At 47.6% G+C, this 17,778-nt stretch overlaps 2 protein-coding genes across 3 annotated transcripts; one reads left to right on the forward strand and one right to left on the reverse strand.

Annotated features, from left to right (window-relative positions):
* Nucleotides 1–241: 241 nt before the first annotated feature.
* On the forward strand, nt 242–9,703 carry LOC135805705 (probable tubulin polyglutamylase TTLL9). Of its 2 annotated transcripts, XM_065319792.1 has the most exons (18): nt 242–421; nt 859–892; nt 1,776–1,856; nt 2,342–2,453; nt 2,852–2,937; nt 3,262–3,295; nt 3,505–3,570; nt 4,114–4,218; nt 4,515–4,584; nt 4,792–4,832; nt 5,169–5,256; nt 5,523–5,581; nt 5,852–5,914; nt 6,340–6,434; nt 6,713–6,751; nt 6,986–7,099; nt 8,757–8,878; nt 9,439–9,703. In XM_065319792.1, the coding sequence occupies exons 1-18, from the start codon at nt 391–393 to the stop codon at nt 9,531–9,533; spliced, it is 1,335 nt and encodes a 444-aa protein (XP_065175864.1). In that variant the 5' UTR covers nt 242–390; the 3' UTR covers nt 9,534–9,703. The 2 variants fall into 2 exon arrangements, with proteins under 2 accessions (XP_065175864.1, XP_065175865.1); XM_065319793.1 differs by lacking the exon at nt 8,757–8,878 and having other exon boundaries at nt 9,439–9,551.
* A 623-nt stretch (nt 9,704–10,326) lies between these two features.
* On the reverse strand, nt 10,327–13,485 carry LOC135805707 (3-mercaptopyruvate sulfurtransferase-like). The gene is made up of 6 exons (XM_065319794.1): nt 13,270–13,485; nt 12,651–12,737; nt 12,060–12,117; nt 11,713–11,814; nt 11,092–11,216; nt 10,327–10,630 (listed from the first exon to the last, which is right to left on the reverse strand). The coding sequence occupies exons 1-6, from the start codon at nt 13,375–13,377 to the stop codon at nt 10,553–10,555; spliced, it is 558 nt and encodes a 185-aa protein (XP_065175866.1). The 5' UTR covers nt 13,378–13,485; the 3' UTR covers nt 10,327–10,552.
* Between the last annotated feature and the right edge of the window lie 4,293 nt (nt 13,486–17,778).

A 17,778-nucleotide genomic window follows, 5' to 3' on the forward strand; every position in this document is an offset into this window, starting at 1 on the left:
ATCGCGCTACAAATACCCAGTTGACAACAGCACTGTCAGCAGTCTGCTGGGTTGGCATGGATTTTCTGTTGCTGTGCTACGAAGATGTGTAGCGGGCGCGAATGCACGCTTCTATGACTTATGTCATGAGTATAATGAAGTATGATGATTGATGTCTTGACGAAGTGCTGGCATGCCGGCAGTGAAGCGTCTATCAAAGCGCTCGACGGGACTTCGTCAACCTCAAACTCTCACTCTCAGGTCCATTCATTTGAAACGGAGCTGAAACTGCGGTTATCAGTAGTGAGTACACACAGCTACCAACAATAGCCGTGTCGTGAGCAGCTGTTCACATAATTTCTGCACAAACAGCTCGTGCCGGGAGCCTCGGGGGGACGCTGCAGACCGGTGATGGCGGAGCAGCAAGCGAAGGTAGCAGCTGGTAAGTGAGAACTAGCTACATGCACTGAATGCAGTATGTAGCGCACGAATGGGGTATCGACTTGCAACGTATACCTGGTATACTACTAGTAGTACTCCTTTTCCCCTAGGCTACAGGAAATAATTATTACAGTACACTGTCAGGCTACCGGAAGAGCATTGTTTTGACTATGGCGGGATGCATGAGGAGATACATTTTCCTGCAACATCAGTGCGTTCCTAAGATACTGAATGTATGATCATTGTCCATGATCACACATTCAGTATTTGAATACTAGTACATCATTCTATAAACAGTGACTGTCACTCATGCAATTAGTGAGTTCCGTGACCAGACGTTCAGAGTACACCTGTACTGTTGCAGTGTAAGCCTGCCTAACTGACAGTCTGTTCTGTTTCTGTTTCTGTGTGTCATTCTAACGTTGACCTTGGACGAAGGTACACACGGTCGAGGTCGTGCAAGACACCTTGGGTGAGCAGTGTGAAGGCACGGAAGGGGGGGGGGGGGGGGGTGAGGTTATAATCTGTTACAACTAACTTCAAAGTTATTTACATACTTCAGCAGTGATGCCACTGCGTACGATGGAATATACTTCAAGCACGCTATTATCATGCCAACATCTATCATAACTTTATTATAAGCGGCAGCTGAAAGAGAAAAACACAACATAGATAAGGCATTTTGCTGGTAACTAGCTGAGACCAATTATCCCCGGCAGCACCAATCTATGGCTTGAAAGGTAGCCCACATATCTTTGGATGGGTGAAGCCTTCCACAGAGATGTCTGGAAATGCACGTGCACCGCATTATTACAACATGAGCATGATGTCAGCTTGAAATTCTGTCGGGACAGCACTGATAAGTGATATATGAGCTGCCCACCCAATTGGTTAAATATGTTGACCTACCCTTCACTAGCTTCACATGTCACAGTTTATGTCCTTGGAGTGACTTTTATACTCAGTGCCAAAACTACCAATACAGAGTGGGAAGGCCCGGTTGCTAGCAAGCCACGGTGGGGAAATGGTGAAAGAAATAACTGGCCTCAAGCGAAGGCCCCTGGTTCTGGTCATGGTGGCGACAGTCAATTTTTTTTCCATTCCCTCAACTAGTGAACCAATCTGAACATGCTTCGCAACATGGACTTTTAGCTTTCAGAATGTAGACTACATTGTTGTCAGAACGGATCCCTATTGCTACACAACACCGAACATGTATACAGGTCAAAACATGTCCAGTTAGAATGTTGCAAAAGCTCTTGGCAGCTCCAGCATGCTGGCATGCAGCATGGCTACAAAAGCAAGCTGACTATGTGTATGTTATTGTGTGCACATAATGTTTCACATTCTCACAGGCAAATACGATACAAGACTGCGTCGAAGAACTGCATCTACGATGTGTTGCGGACTAGGCCTGGCTGGGTGGAGGTCAAAGAGTAAGTTGTGTTATCCCATGATGTCTTGCTTGCACTTGTGCTATCTTCTACATTAGTAAATCCCTACGTTTTGACGTACGACACAAACATGTGTATATACGTATGTTAACAGGTGGGCCGGGTTGGAGGGCGGAATTTGATAATCCAGCACCCTTGTTTATCCAGCAGAAAATGCCTTGCAAAAGGTGCCGGATTAGAGAGGGACGACTGTAATTATATCTTTGTGTAGACTGATGCCATTCTTGTACCCCCACGGCTTTAACATTAGACTACTCGCAAGAGTATAACTATAAGCTCCTTGTGAGCTTATACATTTATACTCTTGCTAGTACTAGCAGGCATTCTCAGGTGCTTGCGGTTCAAATTGCATGGGTGCATGATTGTGAAAACATGTGTCCAGTAGTTCATATATGATGAGACTTTACTGTTTACAGACGAAGTAAAGCTATATACATGTAATAATTATTATATCGTTGCTCATGCAGTGATGGCGCATGGGACTTCTATTGGTGTGAAGTAGGCTGGCTGCGGGATAACTTTGATCAGAACTACTTTGAGGAGCATGTGAAGATATGCCACTTCCGCAACCATTACGAGGTGAGTAACGATCGCCTCCGCGGCTGTGACCAGAGCGGCCAGTACAGTATGTCAGTACAGTATGCCAGTACAGTGCATTGCCTTAGTGACCGGGTACCAACCACACGTACATCTTGTACATCATGAATAGCTGATCATGGCGCACCCGGAGGCTTGATTTGCTTGTATAATGCCAGTGCAATGGGAGATGATCGCTGCTGCTCATACATTTAAACAGAGCAACATTATGAATGTGCAATATGTGCAATTCAGCGAAATATTACCTTCATGCCCCATTGAACACACCCAAATCCCCCCCCCCCCCCACACACACACATGTATGCGAGTAGTTGAAATGTCCTTTATAAACACCAGTGGTCTTGGAGCCAATGTAAGATTTTTCTTCTAACTCCATGCAGTTAACACGCAAGAACCTGATGGTTAGGAATTTGAAGCGCTACCGAAAGCAGCTGGAGCGAGTAGTGGGCAAAGACGGGCAGGCTCGGTGAGTTGTGTCATAGCCATGAGTGGTGCATCACTGCATTGCTGCTGCCTACGAGATGCTTGGCAGCGTGTGTGCACATTCGCTTTCATGTTCGTAGGTCAGGCAACATGTGATGGCGGCATTTTCACCAGGGTTGTCACGTTCCTGCTGCTTACCCTGCTGCATCGTCAAAATCCCACGGCTATAACAAAAGACTGGAACTTTCTTGGGTAGGGCTCTCTGATGGTTTGCATCATCCCGGTGATCTATCACATGATCCATCACATGATCTATCACACAATCTATCGCATGTTACCTCTGTCACTCTGTTGCTAATGCCTGCAGAATGGACTTCTTCCCCACGACATATGAACTGCCGGTAAGGAGTATTGGTACAATGGTTACCGGCAATAGCAGCATTCAGCCGTTGTGAGATGAGTTACTCATGGTGCATGAACCTCGGCAAACAGCACACAGTTCAACAGTGATGTTCAGTTGGCAAAGATCACAATCTTGCATAGGTGTATGACTAATAAATGCTGGCACTTCCAGTACCCTAATTTTGAGGATTTTCTGGGTGCATTGCAGTCGGAGTATCATATGTTCGTTGAAGAATTCAAGCGCAACCCTGGATCAATCTGGATTATGAAACCGGTGAGTTCTACACGCAGCTGCTGCATTCCGAATGCAGCAGCTGGCAGAAGTCCTGATTTTTGTCAACGCGATAAGGGAGTGTTTAATTGCTGTACAGAAGGCGAAAATCAGACACACTAGAGGCATATTTATTCATGAGTAACTACTGGAACCAGGCAGGCACAGTGGGTTGGTCAAAGACCATGATTGAGATATGAGAGGTACCTGGTTCAAGTCCTGCCTGGGAGCGGTTTTTCCAGCCGCACAGTCAACTGGGAACTTGTGGCCAGGCACAAGGTACATGGATGCAGCTAATGGGATCGTTCTTGGCACTTGTGCCAGTGGTTGTGAGACTTATCCACTCACCCCCACCGTTAGGCGCTGCATCTGCCGCTAGGGTTTACCGGGTGTTAGCGGCCGTCGTGAGTTCCCTTTGGGAACGGACACGATAATTTTCTTTTTTTCTTTTTTTAAACTACTGGATGACGTAACTTACTTACATTTAGTTACTTTTTGACGGTTCAGTTAGTTTTGGCATGCTCTGCTGTTGGTGTTTTTGTTCAGATCAGCAAGTCGCAAGGGAAAGGTATATTCCTGTTCCGAAAACTGAAAGACATTGAAAACTGGAAGAAGGCTGACTACAACAGCATGTATAAAGACGACAGAGTGGTGAGTGGTGGAGGCACATTGTCTAGAACACTCATGCTGTCATAACCGCACCAGCGTGAGTTGATCCACAGTACGGTAGCTACACACAATATTCAACACTAAAACACAGTCATGTTAGTGTTGAATATCTGTGATTGTACCTCCTCCCCATACACCTCTCCCATCTTTCATTCTTGAACCTTATGCTTCCAGTTGTTTTGCCATGCAGATTCTGCCATACTTGGTAAAAGTCACGAACAATTGCAGATGAATGGCCATGTGTGTGCATGTATCTTCCGCCATTGCTGTGACCGCAGGCGGAGGCCAGACACGAACCAGAAACCTACATAGTATCCCGCTACATTGCAAACCCGTATCTGATCAGCGGTGAGTTGCTTTAGGGATGCCCAGCAATGACACTACAGTTATAATATGTAGTGCTGACTGAGCTATGCAGAGCATTCTTGGCTCATCTACATGTAAATGTGCACCACTGTATGTCATGTAACGTTACTTAGACCAGGCACGTTCCCGTACACCTCTGTCACCCATTTTCACACATGATACCAATCTATATGATCGTGTCCATTGCAGGCAAGAAGTTTGATCTACGTGTGTATGCCCTTGTCACATCGGTAAGTTTAATAATTATATGTGTGTATGCCCGTGCCACACCAGTAAGTTAGACTGCTAATGCGGCTGTGACATGGTCAAGTCTGGGAAAGAAGACTTTAGAAGTTCAAAGAAAGTACCGGCTGTGGTTGAGGGCTTTACGGTAAAGCTCAGTGAACATATGATGTCGAGGGCTGTACAGTGCAGGGGCAAGCTATTCATGAGGTTACCTTTTGTCAAGAAAGACCGTCTGCTTGCTTACAATCTACCATACTTGTAATATCGTGTGTGCACATCCACCCAAGTGTACTGCAGTCGTGTTTGCTTATGCTATGTTGTCTGTCGTTCCTGATTGGCAGTATGTTCCACTGAAGGCATGGCTATACAGAAGTGGCTTTGCACGCTTCTCCGGCGCTCGCTATCGGCTTGACACTATTGAGGACTCGTGTATCCACCACCCGCCAATCAATAATGCTATGTTGATATTTTGTTTGTTCAGTGAAGAACACTCACCATTACCAGCCTCGTGAACCAACAGCAGCTGATGCATGTCGGCTTCATGCATCGTGTATTCCTTGGAAGTACAGCCAGTGCCTGTGACTTTTTCCTACCACTCCACTATGCTACTTGACAGTATGTAGTGTATTCTTTCGCCTCCCCTTATAACAATGTTTGCCATCCAACTCAGCAGCTCCTTGACCAAACTTCTATAGATGTTCATCTGACAAACGTTGCTATACAGAAGACGGCACCAGACTATGATCCTGAAAAGGCAAGACAGCACCACCTCAGCCCACTTTTCTATAATTACCGTCACGTCACTCCCACTACAATACAAAGGACAAAAACACACAACTGTAGGCCTACCAGGTATTGCACATGACCATGGTGATGTTCTTATTACAAGAAGTGAAGCTGTATTCGTACAACACTTTCGCAATTACACTACTACATATATTATACTGCTCCTACCCTGCAACATCCAGCTTGCGGCAATATCAGTTTTACTCTGTGTGGACCGTAATTGCGTTTGCTTCTCCAGGGGTGCAAGTGGGGACTGCAGGAGCTCCGTAACTTCTTTGTTGCCAAACACGGCCAAGACGCGGTAAGTGCCAGGGAAAGTATGCAAACATCTAGTAATAGCTATGCACCGTGAAGCAGTGCAACTACTGGAGTATGAACACTTACTTGACGAAACTGACAGCGAGGTTTGCAGCACAGATGTTTACGGGTGCATTTCCACTCAGGTAACTACAGCAGAACCTACTATCTCCTGTACCAGTATGCAAGCACATCAGGACAACCTTTTTTCAGACTCCAACATATCCACTGATTCCACTCACTCCGTAATACTTTTTACTCGAGTACTTTTTTCTTTTTGCTGCGATATCCATCCCTCTTTCATCCATTTTCGGGCTTTATCAGGGTGGCTACAATAACACATTGTAGTAACATGAAATAGTGTATTCTGTACAACCAGTCAATGCTAGACTGTAATTGGGTGCATTCTCTCTTCCATGTCAAACACAGGCTGATACTCTTTACAGAGAGATTGACAACGTCCTCATCAGAAGTTTGGAGAGCGTGCAGAAGATCATCATCAACGACAAGCACTGCTTTGAAGTGTATCCTTGTCACGAGAGTTTGATATTAATTTACCTTTGACTGTCTTGACTCTCCCTATGCCATCCTGACATAAGAGGAGATACTCATGCAGATGGGCACACTTGAGAACCATGCAAAGCACTGCACCGCTAGTGCTTGAACAGCTGCACACCTTAATCGGACCCTCTCCGCCAGTGCAGGTGTTCTTCTGCTGCTTCTCGACTCTTTCTAACTGCCGTGCCTCGAGTACAGCTTTGACGTTGCTGCATCCTTGACACTGACCGCCGGTCTCCTAAAGATATGGATTCGACATCATGATCGATGCTAATCTCAAACCGTAAGGCAACCGACCAATTGCACAGAGTTCATGTGAAGAGACTAAGCAGGATTGTTTTCATTTTTTTGTGCTTGTATGAGTTGCTTTCCAGAACAACTGTAGCTCACATCTACTAACAGATCGAGCTGTGCAAAGTACATTGATTGAAATCATGAAACCACTGATTGGTAGCAGCCAGTCTTAACGATGGCTTTTCCCCGCATTGGGTGTGTTTTTGGTGGCGTGTATGTACAGGTGGCTGATAGAGGTGAACGCTTCACCGTCACTGACGGCGAGCAGTCCATCCGATCACGAGTTGAAGGTTGGCCTGCTGACGGACATGCTCGACATCATCGACATGGAGGGCAAGTAAGGAGCACTGCCGGGCACTGCTGTGACACTGATTTTCAGTTCAACTTTGCAGCCTAGAGAGCGTGTGGGGGCAGGCGTGTGTTTACCGCCATATTTATCCATAAGTACAGCTGCATTGGTGTCTTCAACTGCGGCCGGGGTGGAAATACATGTCCAGGTTCATATGGAATAGAATAGAGGAGACTCAGGTTCATAGGTCCACTACCAATAGTCCATACTTCAGAGTATAAGGAACGAGAAGAGGTGACGAAGAGCCAGAACGAGGTGCCAAACTGCCCCACGTATAGACGAAATGTGCACAAAATAATCTCTATTGAAAGTAATAAGTGTGAGCGTAGATGATGGATGCATAAATTGTGTACAGGGTACACATATTATGTGTACCCTGTACACAATTTATGCATCCATCATCTACGCTCACACTTATTACTTTATGAACAGTGTCGTAACAACTTAGAAAACGATACAAGTAGTCATAATTCCAGCATCGCGGCAGTGTGCATGCGTGTACTTCAGTATGTTCTCGCTAGATTAATTAACTCTTGTGCAATCAATGGTGCCAGTAAAGCCTATCAGATTCACTCTGACTTAGCAACCTACATCAGTATCAAGTATTATTCTCGGCAGGAACGGGGTAAATGCAGCCGGATCCCAGGACGGATACCCTGATGCTGTCAATATTTTTCTGCACCTTGTACTCATTCACTTATTGCAGTGTCACGAGCCAATAGATGGGAACATGTCCAAGTCCACCTGGAGTCTGGGGGTTTCAGGGGTGTCAGCCATTGGGTGGTTAATAATAGCTAATTGAGTCACCTTTCCAAAATTCCGCTTAGATCATTTCCCCCTCTCCCAGGGAAGACCCGTGTGACCAGTATCTGGCAGTTTGCAAGTCAGAAACCCAAGTACAACTAAAGTGTGTGTGTGAGAGAGAGGAAGAGTATGTGTGTGTGTGTGTGTGTGTGTGTGTGTGTGTGTGTGTGTGTGTGTGTGTGTGTGTGTGTGTGTGTGTGTGTGTGTGTGTGTGCTTTGTGAAAGCGTGGTAAATTGTTGGACATCATATTTGGAAGTACTGTAATACTACTTGGAAGTAGATAAGAAGCTATGGGCCCAACTTACCAGCTAACCGATTCCCATCCAGACTTGGCATTCAGATAGCACCTCAGTGAACAGCCTAAAGACAAGGACCCATTACTGCATTAGACCCTCACTCGCATTCCGGGAAAGTCCCTCCAAGAAAGTGACGACAGACAGTGCATTGACTGGTACACGAGGGCCAGACCTGAGTACCGTAGATGCCCACTAAATTATCAACGAATCCCTTAGTACAGAGTACGTTGGGCGTTCACATGCACACCTCTGTGCACAACCAACATGATCGATTGTGTTTGAAGATACATGCACACACGCACACACACACACACGTGCACACACACGCATACACACACACACACACACGCACACACACACACCTTTACCACTGCAGTCCTACTGGACTAAACTGCAAAAGTAACCCCATAATCATGAAAGCAAAGAGACGTGTACGCTGGGTAATAACCATGAACTCGGCTGTGGTTTGACAATGCCTACAGCTTGACCTTCTACTCGTACTTTCCCCCAGTCTCTATTTTCGTTTTTCGTTTTTGTCTGACAGGCTTTCAGGAGATGAAACGAGAATCGGTGGGTTTGACTTGATGTGGAATGAAGGGCCCGTTCATTCGCAAGAGATCTGCCTGAAGGAAACGGTTCCAGACTATCCAACAAACACATTCTTAGGTCAGTGGCCAAGCACCAATGCATTGTGCCGGAGACAAGTACACAGAAAGTACACTAATCTACTGAAGAAGAGAAGCCCACCTTCAGAAACCAGATAACTTAGAGGAGAAGCCCACCTTCAGAAACCAGATAACTTAGAGGAGAAGCCCACCTTCAGAAACCAGATAACTTAGAGGAGAAGCCCACCTTCAGAAACCAGATAACTTACAGGAGAAGCCCACCTTCAGAAACCAGATAACTTACAGGAGAAGCCCACCTTCAGAAACCAGATAACTTAGAGGAGAAGCCCACCTTCAGAAACCAGATAACTTAGAGGAGAAGCCCACCTTCAGAAACCAGATAACTTAGAGGAGAAGCCCACCTTCAGAAACCAGATAACTTAGAGGAGAAGCCCACCTTCAGAAACCAGATAACTTAGAGCATACAATCATATCAGGCTGATGATGAGCTAATTTCAATACAATGCCATAGTCTGTTTCTGTAACCTATTGACTAGGATATGCTACTGTAGGTCCTGATTCAAACCTTGTATGCTCTTGCCACCTGACATTCTACTGCAGGTTGTGAAAACGATCGAGAGACACAGCGAGCCGACCTGCACCGTTCTCTTGCTATGGCCAAGATCTTGGCACGTAAGAAGAAATCCAGTCAATAATCAAGCAATGTCCCGGCTAACAAGGCCACTGCCATGCTCGATGGACGGGTGCTTATGTTCACGGTGCTGGTTTGGCGTAGGGAAGGAGCTGGACAGCCACACAATGTTTGGTACTAAGCATGGCAACTCATAGCCTTCTCCCCCCCCCCCCCCCCAACCCCTGTTTCTCCCCCCCCCCCCCCCCCCACCTCTGTTTCTCGCCAAACCTCTGTTTCTCGCCAACACCCTAACACTATTCCAAGACACACACTGTACTGGAATACGTTTCCTCAGTGTGTTAAGCCGCTTGACTAAGTCATCTTTTAGTTGTACATAGCAGAGTGTTAGCTCCTTCAGTTCAACAACGAAGATACATATCGTTTGCATTAATTATCATACCGAACACTATTAATGCTACACATCACATTCCACATGACTAACCTTGTCGGCTTTTTTCCTTCACTATTCCAAGTCAAGTGGCAAATAATGTGTACGGGCCATTTGCCATTTTCACGGGGAAAGGCCGCACTTCCAAGATATTCCGCGGTCGTTTCCATATTTCTTCAGAACTAACAAGCTACCAACAATGACTCTTGTTTTATTCTTGCATGTCACTGTTTGTCAACCTAAAGAATTCTACACCCATGAACGTCTTTGTTATTTCATATCAGAGACTGCTTTGCGGGCCATCTCTCAGCAGAAACAGTACACAGTGTCTATGATCGTCCCTGGCCCCTCACATGCACCGACCACGAATACCAGGTTACCACACGGCAACAAAGCCAATATCTATGGGGACTAAACCTAGAACTAATAAATGCAGCTATTCTTTATTTTTAAAATTGCTTGAATAACCTTGTTCACAACACAACAATGCTTTGCCAGCCTAAACTATGGTATGAAAAGGAAGACATTTCTATTATCAAATCACAAACCACGCAGATGCAGAGAAAAGGAGGGCGAAGTAAACTATATCTACGTCAGTGGATGAGATAGGTCACCAATCGATGCAAGTCTCACCAGGTGGATTGTGGGAAGGACTAGGCCTCACCAAGAGGAAATTGAAGGCTTTCAACTTGCTCTGGGGTGGCGCGTTGCACAAATTCAGTCCATGACCCCTGATAGAAACAAAGTTAAGAAACCATAACAGAAGTTGCACTCGGATCAGCAAGCACGCTTTTCGTGAGCCTGGACAAAGATTCTTTCTACTTCACGTAACGTCGTTTTATACTGGACACTCTGTAGACCTTGAGCATGTGAGGCGTAAATGTTCTACAATGTACTTGCCACTACACCGGGCACACAGCAGTGGTACAACTAAGTCTGCTGTTACACAACAAAAACTCCGAGGACAGCAGAGAAGAGACCTTGTCATACCACTGGTTACCGCATGCCTGTTGTATCTCTAGCTGTATCTCAGAAAATCCTTTGGCTTGGCCTGACAATGGATAGCGTTAATGTTGACCATTAATGTATCTCGAAAAAAAACATTTAGAAACATAATCATGTCCGTTGGCGTCTGCAAGCATAAATGGAGGTCCCATATCATAGCACATCCACCACACATGTAGTTCCTTACATCAAATACTGGAATGCTCTGTTGACCGGCCATGAAGGCTGTGAATGCCAAGACAGTCGCAGTCACGCCACTTCCACAGGTCATGATGGTGGGCTTGTTCAAGTCAATGCCAAACGATGCGTACACTATGACACACAAATAGACCAAAAACCACACATGCACACATGCCCGCGCACGCACACGCACACACACACACACACACACACACACACACACACACACACACACACACACATGCACACACAAACATACACACATGTACAAGCACTACTACTACTATGTACAACTGCCACAAAATGGCCACGTCGCTCCCAGAAGCGTACAAGCACGTGTACACACACAACACACATGCAAGATCGAAAAGCAATAGGGCGGAAACCAAGCACTAGGAATACAGTGTAGGATGTACGTCAAAAGTTTTCGATTTCCTTTTGCTGCATTTGTAAACACACATACTTTGTTATTGGTACATAGCTTCCATATCGCACACCCAAGCCCTGATAAGCCCTCAGACGGTGATACAATAAGGCCTGTCGAGTGCAGACAGAAAACATAACTGAGTAAAGATGAATGATCAGCATACAAGTGCTGCCAGAAAGCACACCTGCTCTCCTCTCTTACCCTCTTTTATGGCATCCGCTGATTTGAGAGTTTTCGTCTCCGGATCCAACATATTGAAGAAAGGTACATTGGTAGCGCCCTTCATGTGACCACTGGGAAGCTCTGAGGAGCAGAAACACCAGCATATTTAGAAGCTAAAGACACTGGACTAAAAATATCTACTCAAACAAAGACAAAACAACATGCCTGAAAGTAGTAGTTATGGCGCATGTAGGAAGGCATGCACAAATAAAATTGACAATAAACGGCAAGAAATACTACTAATAATACTGTAGTACGACAATCTGCAACATGGTAGCGGGGCTGCAGCAATAACATTCTGTGAAGTGGTCTGTCACGCAGCTCACTTGGATTAGGTTCTGGAGCTTCACCATTGTAACGAGGTGCATTCCGTGCGTCGCAAACCTATACAATAAAGCAGATACAACAAAGTAAATAACATTAATGTGCAAGGTGAATACGGAAATGTAGGGGCGATTAATCACCACATCAAAACCATCAAAACAGGATTGATTCTTCACTTGAGCTGTGTGTGTGTGTGTGTGTGTGTGTGTGTATAAAGGCATATCTACTGCGCCGTGTACCATGGTGTACTACAGTGGAAATACAACAACTGTGAGCACAACGTCTTCAGGAAATCAAGTCCCTTTATACAGTATTGTCGGGGCTGAAGAACGGACAGACTGGAACTCCACCAAATATTATATTTTTAAAAAGAACATGCAAGGCTAGGGTCACACTGGCACTGGCACCGGCACTGGCACTGGCACCGGCACTGGCACTGGCACCGGCACCGGCTTTACTACTGCCGCAAGTGATATGTAGTCATGAGAATAATAATAATGAGAAGAGGCTGGAACCCGACTAAAAGCAGCATCTCCAAGTAGAGTGACGTGCCCCGCGTTCTTCAGCACCTGAGAGTACTGCATTGCTAGTACCTGAAAGGCTTTAGCAGCAAGTCCCTCGGCAACGTCAGCGAACCCCCTGACCAAATTCTCCCGGTAGGTTGGAACAAAAGTACCAGCCTGTAGAAAAAAAGAAAAGAAAAACAGCACAAAACAGCATTAATCTAGTTGATGGGTTCGCACGGCTTTTCTACCTTACATCTATTATGTGCATACATTGCAACTAGCACTTTGTATCTTTACTGGTTTCATGTCTGTTCAGTGCACGCGCATTTTTTGTTTATGTAATGAAAACAGTAAGGTGCGGGCGTATACGCTGAAATAAAACACAAAAAAGTATTGCTAGTCGGACTCCTATTCAACAGCCTGTTTCATTACAACCATTACATTGTACGCGAGTATATTCTACTTCTCTGGGATAGAGGAAACTGAACTGCATCCTGAGAAACAGTTATCGTTATCCTACCGGTATGGTTCAAGTAATTTCCTAAAATTAATATCAAAAATTGCTAGCTCCCTGGCCATATAAGTGAAACGACCCTGTACTTCATGTCCTATAAAACCGCAGATGTGAATAAACATACATGTACAGACAACATGTACGCGGATGCTATCTTCCCATGTATTAAGAGCGAATGGTTATCCAGCCTACCTCTACAGTCGGCATTTCACCGTCAGCAGTTGCACCGTCTTCACTGCACCACTTCTCCAACCCACCGTCAAGAACGGAGACATTGTCATGACCAAACACTCGGAACATCCACCAAAGACGGCATGCTGAGAAGAGACCAAACTTGACATTCCTGTCGTAAACGATCACATGAGTGTTGTTACTGACACCATGAACCTAGCAACAATAACAAGAGAGGGAGAGAGAGAGAGAGAGAGAGAGAGAGAGAGAGAGAGAGAGAGAGAGAGAGAGAGAGAGAGAGAGAGAGAGAGAGAGAGAGAGAGAGAGAGAGAGAGAGAGAGAGAGAGAGAGAGAGAGAGAGAGAGAGAGAGAGAGAGAGAGAGAGAGAGAGAGAGAGAGAGAGAGAGAGAAGAGAGAGAGAGAGAGAGAGAGAGAGAGAGAGTGAGACAGAGAGAGTGAGACAGAGAGAGACAGAGAGACAGAGACAGAGAGACACAGAGAGAGACAGAGAGAGACACACACAGAGAGACACAGAGAGAGAGAGAGAGAGAGAGAGAGAGAGAGAGAGAGAGAGAGAGAGAAGAGAGAGAGAGAGAGAGAGAGAGAGAGAGAGAGAGAGAGAAAGAAAGAGAGAGAGAGAGAGAGAGAGAGAGAGAGAGAGAGAGAGAGAGAGAGAGAGAGAGAGAGAGAGAGAGAGAGAGAGAAGACGGGTAGGCTTAAGGAAGTTATTCTAGCCTCACACAGGGGAAACAAGTGCTCTAACTGGGTCTGAAGAGGGGCACATGGCAATAATAGAAGAAATACCGTAAAAGCCCCTGTATACACCCACTCGAAATTACGCCCACCCTCCGTGTACACACCCAGTCAGGGGAAGTCAAGAGCTTTGTTTCAAAATAGCGCCCATGCCCATGTTTTTTGTTTTGTTTTTTTTTCTCTACAAAATCCACATATCTCCAGACACTGGGGTGAATGATGGAGTGTGGTGGTGGGGCCCTTACGCCCAGGTATGCTGGCAACACCAGTACATGTACAGGTACCGATACCCAATACTTACGGCTATCCCTATTCCAAGTATATGCCCAGTTCCAAAATAACGCCCGTGCCCCTGTATACGCCCAGGAAATCGAGGCTGCTATTCTATACGCCTGGGGGCCTATACGCCTGGGGGCCTATACACGCGCTTTTACAGTATGAACAGAAGTTTTAAATACTATTCGAATTTCCGGCCAGGTCATGTTCAGGAACATAATTATGTCAGCTCCTTGATCAGTTTATAGTCCCGATACGTAACCACTGTAGTGCAGTATCATTACATGACTAAAATCAAGGCACAGCTGTAGCCACGTCATGTGTTGTGAACACAAATATACATTGTGTCGTGCTACGACTTGCTACGTCATAATTCTCACAGTCACCCACGTGGCTTTTGTGCTGCCCACGCTGCACTTTCCGCAATGTTTTTGGAAGCACTGGCTTTAGCGTACGTTAGCATATTGGCGTACCGTATGCCACGAACCTCACTTTTGCATACGGTTGCCGCCAGCCAGCTTGCTTTTCTCTTCCTGACAATCTCTCTGCTTGCTTGGCCCTTGCCAAAGCACCTTTTTATGGCTCCTTGCCCCTGTACTTATTTCTTGTTCATATGTAGTCTGCCGAATCTTTCTAACTGTAACGTGTAAAGTAATCATTGCCGCTAACTGTCGAAGTGTCCGTTGTGACCAGGAAGTGGCCCGATTTGCGCGCCCCCTTAGCAGGCGCAGACCTAAATTTGCTAAATTGGTGACCCCGATATTACTGTAGGCAGGCTACATTGTTCACCATGACCATGCCGGCCAGCAACGGGAAGGGCCGTGGAAAACCTTTCCCGGACGCACCCTCAGTTACCAGGGAGGAACTCATGGAGCTCAGGCAACAGCAGCAGGCTCTGCTGGACCAGCTCAACAAGGCACAGGCCACAGCCGGTACCAGTGGTAGTGTTATTGGGAGTAGCCCTGAGTTGGACCGGCCCCCAGCTGTGGCAGCCGTCAGTATCAAGCTGCCCGATTTTTACCCTTCGGATCCCGCTCTGTGGTTTGCCCGGGCTGAGTGTCTCTTCAGTCATCGTGGCATCACTGCCCAGCGGACCAAGTTCGATTATGTAGCTGCGGCACTGTCGGAGCAGTTCTCCATGGAGGTCCGAGAGCTGCTCATCAGTCCCCCGCAGGCTGAGCCATACACGACGCTGAAAAGCCAGCTCATCGCCCGCACTCAGATGTCTGAGCAGAAGCGACTCCGGCGTCTGCTCACGGAAGAGGAGCTTGGAGACCGCACCCCATCCCACCTGTTGCGCCGCATGCAGCAGCTTATTGGCTCCAGCCAATTGGATGAGTCGATTTTACGGAAGCTGTTTTTGCAGCGACTTCCGAGCAATGCCCAGCTGGTCCTTGCGTCGACCCCAAAGGCTACAAGCCTTTCCGAACTAGCTGCCATTGCTGACCGGGTTATGGAGACAACCCAGGCCTCAGTCTCCGCCATCCAACGCCCATCACAGGACGACGCTCGGATGTCCGCCCTGGAGCAACATATTGCTGCCCTGACCGAGGCCGTCAGCTCTCTGCATAAACGGTTGGACGGATCCCGGGGTCGCAGCCCTGGCCGTGGATCTGGTCCACCGCGCTCACGGAACAACTCGCCTGGTCGGCCCAGCCTGTGTTTCTTTCATAGCAAGTTTGGCGACCAAGCTAAGAACTGCCGACCACCCTGCTCCCGGTCGTCAAACTAGCTGGCCAGCCCCTGTTGGCGACCAGCACCGCTGGCCTGCAGACCACATGTCGCCTATTCTATGTCCGAGACCGTGTCACGGGGTTGCGTCTCCTAGTCGACACTGGCGCCGCCGTCAGTGTCTTGCCAACCACGTTCCGTAAAGGCAAGCAGACCGCCGTCATTGACACGTTGCGTGCAGCCAACGGAACTAGCATTCCCACATATGGCTGTCGATCGCTCACCCTTGACCTCGGTCTTCGTCGGTCATTCCCATGGCTCTTTGTGATCGCCGATGTTTCTAGTCCAATTCTCGGAGCTGATTTCCTCCACAAGTTCGGTCTCACTGTAGACATCCGCAACCGTGCCCTGCATGACACCGTGACCGATCTCTCCGTGCATGCCGTCCTAGCTCACGGCCAGGATACTTCGTCTCTCGCACCGCCGCTCACCGAGCAACCGGAGGTGAATTTACTCCTGCAGGAATTCCCTGGACTGACCAATTCTGCAGCTCAGCCCCAAACAATCAAGCATGACACCGTTCACTTCATCGAAACGGTTGGTGCACCCGCCCATGCCCGTGCACGCCGTCTGCCACCCGATCGCCTGGCCGCCGCTAAGGCTGAGTTTCAGCACATGGCTGATCTAGGCATCATCCGGCCATCCTCCAGCCCGTGGTCTTCGCCCCTGCATATGGTGCCTAAGTCAGACGGCGATTGGCGTCCCTGCGGTGATTACCGTGCGCTAAATGCCAAGACGGTCCCAGATCGGTATCCTGTCCCCCACTTGCAGGATTTTGCTAGTTCGCTCCACGGCACTAAAATTTTCTCCAAGGTTGACCTCCGGCGGGCATATCATCAGATTCCCGTCCACCCTGACGACATACCGAAGACAGCCGTCGTTACGCCATTCGGCCTCTACGAGTTCGTCCGCATGCCGTTTGGCCTGCGCAATGCAGGCCAGACGTTCCAAAGGTTCATAGATCAAGTACTGCAGGGCCTCCCCTTCTGCTTCGTCTATATGGACGACTTGCTAATCGCTAGCACCTCTCGAGAAGAGCACCTGGAGCACATCCGTACTGTGTTTCAACGTCTCGAGGACCATGGCCTCATCATTAGCTTGCACAAGTGTGAGTTCCTGGCACCGGCCGTCAACTTCCTCGGCCACCGAGTCGACGCTGCAGGCCTCCACACCCTGCCCGAGAAGGTGCAAGCCATCATTGAGTATGCTGAGCCTGCAACTCTCCGTGCACTCCGTCGTTTCCTGGGGCTAGTGAACTTTTATCGCCGGTTCATCCCCAGGTGTGCGAAAATAGTGCAACCGCTCACTGATCTTCTCGCTGGCCCCAAGACGCCGAAGAACAAAGCTATCGTCCTCAGTGACACAGCTCGAGCTGCCTTCACTGCCGTCAAGGAAGCCATTAGCGCTGCTACGCTTCTCACGCATCCCCAACCTGACGCTCCGATCGCCCTCATGGTTGATGCGTCCGATTTTGCTGTTGGTGCTGCCCTGAACCAACTGGCCGACTCGACTTGGCAGCCCATTGCATTCTTCTCGAAGCGGTTACAGCCGGCCGAAACACGCTACAGCACATTCAGCCGAGAACTCCTGGCAATCTACCTGTCCATCCGCCATTTCCGTCACTATCTCGAGGGTCGAGAGTTTACAGTGTATACGGACCACAAGCCCCTGACATTTGCTCTCCGCACCGCGTCCGACCGTCTGTCCCCACGCGAGCAGCGTCAACTTGCATATGTGGCAGAGTTCACCACCGACCTGCAGCACATCCAG

Source organism: Sycon ciliatum, chromosome 1 (assembly GCF_964019385.1).
Source record: "Sycon ciliatum chromosome 1, ocSycCili1.1, whole genome shotgun sequence".
Classification (NCBI taxonomy): domain Eukaryota; kingdom Metazoa; phylum Porifera; class Calcarea; order Leucosolenida; family Sycettidae; genus Sycon; species Sycon ciliatum.

What these genes read in the sequence shown, in the direction of transcription:
- LOC135805705 (XM_065319792.1), top strand. Translation starts at nt 391, where the DNA reads ATGGCGGAGCAGCAAGCGAAGGTAGCAGCTG. An exon ending in TGTATAAAGACGACAGAGTG is followed by an intron (nt 4,219 to 4,514) that starts GTGAGTGGTGGA and finishes CTGTGACCGCAG; the next exon opens with GCGGAGGCCAGACACGAACC. An exon ending in CCAAACACGGCCAAGACGCG is followed by an intron (nt 5,915 to 6,339) that starts GTAAGTGCCAGG and finishes TGTCAAACACAG; the next exon opens with GCTGATACTCTTTACAGAGA.
- LOC135805707 (XM_065319794.1), bottom strand. Translation starts at nt 13,377, where the DNA reads ATGTTCCGAGTGTTTGGTCATGACAATGTCTCCGTTCTTGACGGTGGG. An exon ending in AGCGGATGCCATAAAAGAGG is followed by an intron (nt 11,217 to 11,712) that starts GTAAGAGAGGAG and finishes TGTGTGTCATAG; the next exon opens with TGTACGCATCGTTTGGCATT. An exon ending in AGAGCATTCCAGTATTTGAT is followed by an intron (nt 10,631 to 11,091) that starts GTAAGGAACTAC and finishes TGTTTCTATCAG; the next exon opens with GGGTCATGGACTGAATTTGT.